This window comes from Gorilla gorilla, chromosome 10 (genome assembly GCF_029281585.2).
Source record: "Gorilla gorilla gorilla isolate KB3781 chromosome 10, NHGRI_mGorGor1-v2.1_pri, whole genome shotgun sequence".
Classification (NCBI taxonomy): domain Eukaryota; kingdom Metazoa; phylum Chordata; class Mammalia; order Primates; family Hominidae; genus Gorilla; species Gorilla gorilla.
In genome coordinates this window covers 73,804,430-73,816,103 of record NC_073234.2, presented here as the reverse complement: position 1 = coordinate 73,816,103, position 11,674 = coordinate 73,804,430, and the positions used below count along the sequence as shown (strand labels likewise).

General features: G+C 39.2%; 1 protein-coding gene across 1 annotated transcript in view; it reads left to right on the top strand.

The window, feature by feature from the left end:
- Positions 1 to 2,329: 2,329 nt before the first annotated feature.
- SMCO2 (single-pass membrane protein with coiled-coil domains 2) overlaps positions 2,330 to 11,674 on the top strand; it is a 31,302-nt gene continuing 21,957 nt past the window's right edge. Inside the window, 5 exon segments of the mRNA XM_031000924.3 lie at positions 2,330 to 2,429; positions 2,432 to 2,465; positions 4,475 to 4,574; positions 6,471 to 6,598; positions 7,267 to 7,416. Coding sequence (XP_030856784.2) covers positions 2,333 to 2,429; positions 2,432 to 2,465; positions 4,475 to 4,574; positions 6,471 to 6,598; positions 7,267 to 7,416 — 509 coding nt within the window. The 5' untranslated portion in view covers positions 2,330 to 2,332.

The following is an 11,674-nucleotide window of genomic DNA, read 5'->3' as shown; positions in this document are numbered from 1 at the left end:
GGCAAGATAGTAAATATTTAGCCTTTCTATGCCAAATGATTTCTCTTGCAACCATTCAATTCTCTCATTGCAGTGCAAAAGCAGTCATAGACGATTTGTAAAGGAATGGGTGTGGCTGTGTTGCAATAAAATGTCATTTCTAGAAACAGGTGACAGGCTGGATTTGGCCTGCTGGCCATAGTTTGATGACCATTGCTCTAGAAAATTCTGAGTTGTCCAACATGATAGTCGTTGGGCATGTGTGGCTGTAAATTCAGTTCCTCAGTTGCACTGGCCACATTTCAAGTACTCAATAGAAACATGTGTCTAGTAGCTGCTGTATCAAACAGTGTAGAGAACATTTTCATCAACACAGAAAGTTCTATTGGAGAGCCCTGGTCTAGATCATCTTTGGAGGTGGGAAGTGGGGAAAATCTTTTTATCAGTAGCTGTGAGGACATGGAAGCTCTGAGTCCTGGCTTTACTTCTTATATCTGACTCTAAGTAAATCACATCATCTGCCATAGGCTCCGTTAATTCACACATAAAATGGGGATAATACCCTCTGTACCATGTTGTTGTGAGAACTGAATGAGAAAATATGTGAAAGGTACTTTGTAATCTGTTAGGGGCTGCACAGACATAAGCCATTGTTAGGATTCTAATTGTTATGTAAAATGTGAGAGAATGTATGGAAGCAGAATTTGGGTAGGTGCCTGAATTGACAGATGATGTTTCCTTTGAAATCACTCTTGGGGGAGACATTGAGATGATAGAGAATTATCAGAATAAGGAAATTTTATTATTTTTATGGTATTCTATTTTTTGGACCATAAAAACAGTAAACAAGGCAAATCTCAGTGTCTGTTCACCTTTCAGAGCTTGGAATTGCCTTTGTAATGCTTAACACCCTCAGGAAACAGACAAAACTGTCCAGATAGGGGCTGTGATGAAATTGGCAGGCAATAGTGACCTTCCTGAGGGAAATCAAAGGTTTATTTTTTGCCACATTCAAAGTTAAAAAGGATGGTGCCATCACACATCAAAGGTTCTAGTTCTTTCCTGATGCTTCTCTTTCACAGGGGCCCCTTTTATACCACACCGGTCAAGAACAAAGCTCAATTCTGCCACAGAATGATCGACCAAGCCCTTTTCTGTGCAAATGGTTTTAACATCTCTGTGATTCCCAGGGTCTCCCTTCTCCCTGATTATTCCTCCCTGTTGCTAGTCCCTGCCATAAATCACCCTTGCAGAAAAATGCCTTCTCTTCCCATGAGTCTGTCATCCCCTCTTGTCCCTCAGGGTGCTGGGAGCCAGGCTACCCTCTAGTTCTAGGCCAATCTACTGCTATCACTCACTTGAATATACAGAAGAGAAGGTTTCTTCCTGTTTAGCCTGGACACACCCTCCTGATTTCTGCCTATAACTAAGAGTTATGTTTTGTATCTATCCTTTCCCTACAGCTTTTTCTATGAGCCTATCTCACACCTCTCTACCTTCTTTCCTGTTTCCTTTCCGTTATTTTTCACACTACTTAAGTACTCCAACAATTAACTCCTCTGCTGTCCAGCGAACACTCGCCTATCAGACTGGAATGAAGGTGCCTGTTCTTACACACAGCTGATGCCAGTGTATATTAGTTAAACCTTTAGGAAAGCAATTTGGAAATATTTGTCTAAATCCTTAAAAATCTGGTCAAACTCCTTTGAACCAGTAATTCCACCTCTAAGGAAGTATTTAACTAATTAGACATGCACTGAAAATTACTAAACAAAGATAATCATTATTGCATTGTTTATACTACTAAGCAATTAGAAATAACCTAGTTGTCAACAATGGGAAAAGAGTAAAACAAACACCAAATCTAGAAGCAGAAATAAAATGTACTAAAATATTAACAGTGGTTAAGTCTGGATATCTCTGGGGTTGACTCTGGTTATCTCTGAAGTACCAATGATTTTACTTTTTTCTTTTGCCGTTTTTACTTTTTACAATATGTATATTATTATATAATCAGAAAGAGATTAAAAAAATGAAAGTTCCCATTCTTCCAGGCTGGTTATTATATATTCCTCTGTAGTATTCTCCTTCGAGCATTCAAAACGCACATTTACCAGCCAAGAGGTGTGTCCTTGGAGACAGCCACACAGGTCTTTCTCATATATACTTGAGAAGAGAAATCTAAGAGCTTGTTTTGGGGTCCTTTACGATGAACAGCCAGTTTGAAAGGGGAGGAATTAAAGCCAAATGCCCTGAGGAAGAAGTTAGTCTGGTGTCAGCGAAGAGGATGTGGTTGCCATTTCTGCCATAAAATCCCTCTTGTTGTCATTATTGTCCTTACAGTGCCGAAGAAATGGCTCTCACGCCCACAAACCTAAATAACGAAAGGTCTCTGCAGATGAAGATGGACTGCCAGGAACAACAGCTGACTATGAAAAACAATGGCTTTTTCCAAAGCTCAATGTGACTAAAGGGGCAATGCAGGAGTAAGTCAGATCTGAGCTTGCAGAAGCAGTTTCTAGGGTCCCAAATGCAGACATTCTTGGGCCAGCGGTATGCAAATGCTGAGATTTCCAGGTTCAGAGTCTAGGTTGACAGTCTTCGCTATAATTTATCTGATTTTAATCTCATGAATATTTACTGTAGTAGGCCTTATGAAAAGCTAAAGGGGCCCACCATCATAAACTGGGCAGATACAGATACCCATTAAAAAAAGTAATCTCAATTTGGGAAAATATGTGGATTGTTTTATGGCTTCATTATCTTCACTTACTAAAGATCTAAGCCATTTAAAATACTTTCTGGCATAGAGGGAGTACAAACAGTGGTATAAACACATATATACATTCGCTAGTACATGTTTAAAATGCATACTAGTTTAACTATGATTAACACCTTTTTAACTAGGAAAACATTTTTAAGGTAAAAGATTTTCCAAGAATCCCTCATATGGCAAGAAAGCTATTATGATATCAAAGATGTCCTTAAATGCATTTATAATTTATTGAAGATAGTAGCATATGCATTTGTAAACTTTGGGCAGTTTTTCATATAAGTTTTTTCATATAAGCAATATTTATTCATTCTATCTAAATCTGTATAGATTCCAGGATCCCTTTCTAAGCAGATTAGATGTGAAGTGACTCAATACCCCCTCAACCCTGACAACACCTCCACCCTCTAGGTTCAAATCCCATAGACTTGGAACTACTTTTATAGACACATATCACACATTTATTGTGACCCATTCAAAAGCATACGAGAGGGAACATATCTGCTCTCTCCAGCAAAATATTAATAAGTTTGGTACTAATTAATTAAGCAAAATATTAAAGTGTGGTAGGGAATGGGCAAAGACTATCAACACACTTATTTTAGAAAAGGAAATACAAATGAGTTTTATACACATAGGCAAAGATACTCAACCTCACACATAAAATGAGACTAACACTAAATGAGATACCAGTTTAAACATACCAAGTTGGCAAGGATCAAAAACTTTAATAGCACATGGATTTAGACAAGGAGTGGGAAACAGGCACATTTTTGCTCGGAGTGAAAATTGATTCAACCTCTTTAAAGCATACTTTGCTAAAAATCTATCAAAATTTAGAATATACATATCTATTGACCTAGAAGTTCTACTTTTCGGGTTTTCCAATAGATATGCTGTACACATACACAACAACAACATATAGATGTGTAAGGATATTCATTCCAGCATTGTTTGTGATAGCAAATGATTGGAAACATTCTACCTATCTGTTAATAAAAAAACTGATTGGAAAATTATTTTACAGCCCCACAATGGAATACCATATTGCCATTTTAAAAACGAAGCACTCTGTATGTGCTAATATGAAATGGACTCCAAAATAGGTTATTAAATAAGAAATTCAAAGTGCTTTGATGTATACACAGAATGGAGTGTATAAATATCCTCCCATATATTTTAAAGGGTCTATTCTGTATAATATATATAATATATACACGCATACATGCATACATAAACATCTCTGCTTATTTATGCATAGCATCTCTGTTGAAAATAAAGAAGCTAGTAAACATTGTGAGGAGGACAGCTGGGGAGTGGAGATCAAGAGGGCACTATAGACCTACTCCTCTCTGCCCATTTAAACCACATAAGGTTTTTAAACTCCACTTTTTGAAACAGGATATTAATTTACTTATTTGTTGATTGTGTGCACTCATTTATACATACATATGCACAGAACTGCAATTACTTTGGAATTTGGAATCTCACTGTTAATGTATGGATTCAGACAATTATTATTTATCCAGCCCCTCTATTTCTACTTGTGAGATATAATATGTGAGGTGTTATTCACACAGAAAGAACTCAGTACAAGGATAGCAGATGCTCCCTGGGGCTGGGGAAGATCTCAGTGTTCTCCCTTTAGAAAGGAGTAGGGTAGGCTCAAGCTCTGGCCCAAAGGCATAATAACAGCCTCTGTTTGGATTGCGTGGCTTGCAGTTTGCTAAAGGAAATTATCAAAGTGGACCACATCTTAGACAGATCGGATGATGAGGATGACATATCCTCCGAAAACCCTCAAACTGACTTCCTTCACAAGGTAGACACTGAAAAATGGGTAAGAGAGGCACTTAAATGACACAGTAGGTTGAAGAGAAGAACTTCACGCCACATATCTCAAAGTGGTAAGAAAATATCTGAGGGTTTCCTTCTAATTGGTGCAGAACTTCAAAGCTTGAAATCAGGAGGGAGGCAGGGGATATGGCATTGTTCCCACTGGATGCTGCTGTTACCACATGAAGGACTTACTAGTCTTCCCATGCAAAAAAAAAAGTGAATTATATGTTATTTTTGTCCTCGGGAATTTATGAAATAACTGTAACATTTCTCACCTTCGAGCAAATCACCATATGACCAAATCACCATATGAACATACCCCCTCCTCACAGATTATCTTCCAATAGAATTCAGCTATTCACCCCTAATGCAGCCTCCAGGAGAGAGTCCTTCTTCAGGCTTCTGGAACTCCAGGCCTTCAGTGGCTTGTAGCTACATAACTTCTGGTCTCTTGTCTTCATCCTCACATGGTCTTCTCTTTGTCTGTCTTCTCCTCCTCTGTCTCTCATTAGAATGTTTGTCATTGGATTTAGGAACCCATTCAAGTAATCTGAGACGATCTTATATCAAGATTCTTAGTTACATCTGCAAAGACTCTTTTTCCAAATAAGATAATATGCATGGGGTCCTAGTTCTGTATTAGGACATGGGCATTCCTTGTTTGGGACCACCACTTAACTCTCTATACTCTATGACCTTGGGCAAGTCACTAAATACAAATGGCCATGTGAGAATGAAAATAAATAATGCACATGAATCTAACTTGTAAAGAGTTACATGAATGTTAGTTATTTCTATTGACTTGGCCAGTAGTTTACACAGACATTTAAAAAAGAAACTGATCTATTCTCCCTCCTCCAAACTTTTCTCCTTCCAGTTTAAAAATAGTTCTGTGAAACACAGGAAATTCAGATCAAACTTCTTCAAACGACAGAAGAAATATTTCATAGTTACTAAAGAAGTGTTCAAGGATAAATCATTGTCGATTTTTGCATGCAGAGACTTGAAATAGCAGAACATGTCTTGGATGCTTTTCTAGAACAAGGCAAAGAATACAGAAACAAAAAAGTAAACTGTATTGATCAAACTCATGAGTAGGTGTTTTCCCCCAAACTCTTTTTGATATGAAACAATTTAAAAGGTCAACTTAGAATTATGCAATGATTAACCATATTCCTACACCTGTATTTAAAAATCTTTCACATTTGTCACATTGGCTTTATCTTTGTGTATATAAATAGATGAAACTTTCTGAACCACTTAAAAGTAGGTCAAAGGCAGCATGATATCTCATTCCTGTTTACTTCAGAAAGCATCTCTAAAAATAAAACTTTCTCCTACAAAATACTGTTATCACATCTGGGAAAATTAGCATTAATATAATAATCTCAATTCTCTCAATATTCTAATTTCTTTAATTGTCCCCCAAATGTCTTTTACAGCCATATTTTTTAAACCAGCATCCCAAAAAGATCTATGCAATATGTTTGGTTTTCATATCTCTTTAGACTCTCTTAATATAGAATAGTCCTGCCACCTTTTCTTTTTTATGACATTGATTTTTTTTAAGAGACCAGAACAGTCATCTAATTTGAGTGGAGTTTTGGAGTCCATGATCAGATGGAATTCGATTACTCATCAGGACTGAAAAGAGCTCTCCATGTGGGCACTGATTCTCTCCATGCCCCTGCCTCAGCCTTCCTCTGTAGACAGAGCAGAAGGGCATGTCTGCTTAGCTTACAGATGCATCAGAAAGCTCCAGTCTCAGAGAGGACTATGTGCTTGACCCCAGCAAAGGGGGATTGGGTAGGGCTGGAAGAACCACCACATCTTGTAGTAACCTTTTGTTCTGCTTTGCTTCCATTATCATCTTTACCAGGATATGTTGGAGCTAGAGGCTGAGCATGACCAGGACCTGAGTAAACAGGATAAGCAAGAAACAGATGTTGATGAGGACCCTCAAGCGTCTACATCTCTGCAGTTTTCAAAGAAGAACCTCCTTGAACTGTAAGTCTTGACACATGCAAGACAGAGCATTTAATAATGTGTGGAGGGGAAAATAGAATTTAAGCAGATAACTTAGGGAAAGTCTGGAAGATTTAAAATCCATACATGTCTTGAACCATAAAGCAGTCCTGTGCATAGGTAACTACCTACGTGATCTAGCAATAATGTGGTGTAAGGACATTTTAGGGATGTAGACAGAGCATGGGAAAAAAGAAAGAGCAAACTCTTCTTTGAGGCCTGAAATTAATATATATTTAAACCTTCTCAGATAATTTTCTAGATAGGAAAACCATAATTATCATTAAGAGTATGTTGTTAAGCCCTTGTGGATCTTTTCCCTATTGTATACCTCTCCTCCCCCACCATGATGTAACCACTATCTTAATATCAATATTTAACATTCATTCCACACAGTGAAATTAAAAATATATCTTTTTTTATTAAACATAAAATATGCTTTGTTTTATAGAGTCTTTAAAGATCTGTTAAAGTGGATATCAAATAAATACCCAAACTTCTTTTCTTGAGGCTTGTGTGCCCACCTGGCCCATTTTGGTGACAAGGAAGACTAAACAGATCAACTCGCTATTCAAAGGAAGAGCGTTTCAGGCTATGTGAATTGTTTCCCATTTTCTGCTTTGAAAATGATCACCATAATATTTCCGCAGGTGTCTGACGGGCATGTTCCTCAAGCTAAACTACTGGAACGCAAAGATAGGTCTCCAGGTGAAAGAACTTGGAGCTGATTACATAGACGGAACGGAGAAAACTGACAATATTATTAAAAAAATAAATGTAACAGAAAACACAGTGAAGAGGTAATTGTAGGGTGTTGGGTTTGGTCATAAAATAGCAGGAAGTTTCATAGCTTTACAAATTTAAGAAACTTTGGGCTTAAGATGATAAAGTCTTTAGGCCATAGCTATACTTTCTTGGATGAAATATCTGTTTATCTTTTGCTCATTTAAAAAATTGGGTTGCTGGGTTGTTATTTATGGGTTGGTTTGTTCTTGCTTTTCTAGTTCCTTGTGGTGCATTGTTGGATTGTTTATTTGAAATCTTTCTACTTTTTTGATGTGGGTGTTTATTGCTGTAAACTTACCTCTTTGTCGGGCTTTTGATGTCTCTGATAAATTGTGGTAGGTTGTTTGTTTTCATTTGTCTCAAGCAATTTTAATTTCTTTCCTAATTTCTTCCTTGACCCAATGGTCATTCAGGAGCATGTTGTTTAATTTCCATACATTTCTATATTTTCCGAAGTTCCTCTTGGTATTAATTTCTAGTTTTATTCCAGTGTAACCTGAGAAGATACTTGATATGATTTCAATGTTTTAAAATTTGTTAAGACTTGTATTGTGGCCTAACATATGGTCTATCCCAGAGAATGTTCCACGTGCTGATGAGAAGAAGGTGTATTCTGCAGCTGTTGCATTAAATGTTCTGTAAATGTCTGTTAGATCCATTTAGTCCAAAGTGCAGTTTAAATCCAATGTTTCTTTGTTAATTTTTTGGCTAGATGATATGTCCAATGCTGTGAGTCTGGCATTAAAGTCCCCAACTGTTATTGTATTGAAGTCTGTCTCTCCCTTTAGATCTAGTAATATTTGCTTTATATGTCTGGGTGCTCCAGTGTTGGATGCATATATATTTAGAATTGTTATATCCTCTTGTTAAATGGATCCTTTTGTCATTATATAATACCCTCCTTTGTCTTTTTTTATAGTTTTTGACTTAAAGTCTGTTCTAAGTATAGCCACTCCTGCTTGCTTTTGATTTCTATTTGCATGAAATATTTTTTCAACTTCTTCACTTTCAGTCTACATGTGTCTTTACAGCGAAGTGAGTTTCTTTTAGGCAGCATATAATTGGGTCATTTAAAAAATCAATTCAACGACTCTATATCTTTTAAATGGGTAATGTAATCCATTTATATTCAAGGTTATTATTGATAAGTAAGGACTTATTCCTGTCATTTTGTTAATTGTTTTCTGGCTGTTTTGTATATCCTTATTTCTTTCTGTCTTATTGCTTATAATTGCAGTTTGATGGTTTTCTGTAGTGGTAATGTTTGACTTTTGTCTCTTTCTCATTTGTATATCTATTCTATCAGTGAATTTGATACTTTTGTGAGTTTTCATGCTTGTAGATTTTGTTCTTTCACTTCCAGATGTAGGATTTCTTTAAGCATTTCTTGTGGTGATGAATTATCTCACTTTTTCCTGGTCTGGGAACAACTTTATTTCTCTTACATTTTTTGAAAGATAGTTTTGCTGGGTATAGTATTCCTGGCTGTCAGTTTTTTTTTTTTTCTCTCAGCACTTTGAATATATCATCCCATTCTCTCCTTGCCTATAAGATTTCTGCTGAGAAACCTGCTGTTAGTCTGATGGGGATTCCCTTACATGTGACTTGACACTTTTCTTTTGCTGTTTTTAGAATTCTCTCTTTGTCTTTGATTTTGACAGTTTGCCTGTCATGAGCCTTGGAGAAGACTTTTTTGATACAAATCTATTTGGGGTTCTTTGTGTTTTCTGTATTTGAATGTCTATCTCTTGCAAGACTTTGGAAGTTTTTAGCTATTATTTCATTAAATTTTTTTTAATGCCTTTGCCCACTTATTCTCTATCTGGAACTCCTAATATCCAAATATTTGGTTTCCTTATGGTGTCCCAAATGTCAGGTAGGGCTTTCTTCATTCTTTTTTTTTTTTTTGGCTGATTGGGTTATTTCAAAACACTTGTCTTCAAAGTTTAGAAATGTTTTCTTCTGCTTGATCTAGTCTATTATTTAAGATCTTTATTATATTTTTATTTCATTCATTGAATTCTTCAGTCTCAGAATTTCTGTTTGACTCAGATTATGAATTGTTTTCTTGACTTCTTTGTATTGCTTACCTGTGTTCTCTTATATCTCACTGATTTTCTTTAGTATCAATACTTTGAATTCTTTTTCAGGCATTTCATAGATTCCCTTTTCATTGGGATGTTACTGGAGAATTATTGCACTCCTTTGGAGATGTCATGTTTCCTTCCTTTTTCATGTTTCTTTGGTTCTTACATTGATATCTATACATCTGGTGTAATAGTCACTTCTTCCAATTTTATGCATTGGCTTTCATAGGGAAAGATTAGGTTTTCCTAAAGCTGTATTTATAGTGTTAGTTGGGTAGGGTGCTTTGGCTTTGATTATTGGTGGGTGGGCATACTAGTGTAGTCTCTACATGATTTCTTTGGTTGTAATCAGCATCAGTGGTATCTGTAAGTTCGTCAGTGGCTTGGGCTGTGCTTACTTGTGGAGGCTGTGGCAAACTTTACTGGGGACAGTTACCCTAGGCAGATTGGTCCTCAAGTGCCAGTGGTGGTGGCACCAGGGTGGGAGTGCCTGTCCTCGGGTCCCCATGCAGCATATGCATGCACCAGTGGCGGTTAGTCTGGGTGGGCCAGATCTTTGGCTTCTAGGCAGCTTGCTTGATTGCTGACAGTGGCAGCAGTGGCTGAGAAGGTGGGTCCTCATGTCCCTGGGCACTGTGTGTGGCACTGACAGTGGCAATATTAGCAGCAGGCCAATCCTTGGATTCCCAGGCAGCATGTGCACATTGCCAGCAGTGATGGCAGTGAGCTGGGGGGGCCAGTCCTCAGACCCCTAAGAGTCATGCATGGGTAGATACCAGTGATGGCGGCAGCTGTAGGCTGGGCAGGCTGGTCCCTAAGCCCCCAGGAAACACACATAGGCGCAGGCAGCAGGAAGGGTGGGCCTATCACCAGGCCCTTGAACAATGTACATAGGCAGTGGCAGTGGGCAGGGCCCATCCTCAGGCCCACAGAAGGCAAGTGTTGGTACTAGCCATGACAGGCAGGGCAGGTTGATCCTGAGGTCCCCAAATGATGTGTGGCAGGCACTGGTGCTGGCAACACGGGGGGCGGGCCTGTCCTCAGACTCCTCAATGATGCACACAAGTCCCCAGTGCTATTGATGGTGGCAGTGGCAGGGTGGACCTGTCCTCAGGCCCTCAGATGGCATGAATGACTGCCAATAATGGCAGGCAGAGTGAGTTGATTACCAGGCTCCTGGATAGCATGCTCAGGCAGCAGTCGGGGTGGGTTGAACAGGACTGTTGTCAGGCCCCTTGATAGTGTATGTGGGTGTCAGTGGCTGTGGGTGGAGCAAGTCAGTCCCCAGGCCCCTAGGCAGTGCAGCAATAGAATACCAGCAGTGGTGCTGATAAGTGGGATGGGCCTGTCATCAGGTCCCCTGATGGTGTGCATGGGCTGGCAGAGGCAGGCCTGGTTGGCTGATATCTGGGCCCCTGGATAGTGTGCTCTGGTGCCAACAGTGATGGCAGTGGGTGGGGTAGGCTGCTCCTCAGGCCCCTGGGTGGTATGCACAGGTGCCAGTAGTGGCTAGTGGGTGGACCTGTCATCTGGCCCCAGGATGGTGCTCAGGTGGGCCAGTCCCCAGGCCTCCTGAAGGTGTGTGCAGCTGCAAGGCAGCCCTGCTGCTGGAGGCTCCAGGGTTGCTGTCTGTATTTGTCAGGGTTCTCTAGAGAGACAGCACCAATAGGATATATCCATATCTATAGCTGCATTAGTTTATTAGGGAGAACTGGCTCATATGATGACATGGTGATATGGTTTGGCTGTGTCCCCGCCCAAATCTCATCTTGAATTGCAGCTCCCATAATTCCCGTGTGTTATGGGAGGGACCCAATGGGAGGTAATTGAATCATGGGAGCGGGTATTTCCTGTGCTTTTCTTGTGATAGTGAATAAGTTCACAAGATCTGATGGTTTTATAAAAGGGAGTTCCCCTACACAAGCTCTCTCTTGCCTGCCACCATGTAAGACGTCCCTTTGCTCTTCCTTCATCTTCCACCATGATTGTGAGGCTTCCCCAGCCATGTGGGACTGTGAGTCCATTAAAAAGTCTTTCCTTCATAAATTACCCAGTCTCGCATATGTCTTTACTAGCAGCATAAGAACGGACTAATACACATGGTGAAGTCCCACGATACGCTGTCTGGAAGCTGGGGAAAGAGAGAAGCCAGTAGCATGGCTCAGTCCAAGTCCAAAAGCCTCAA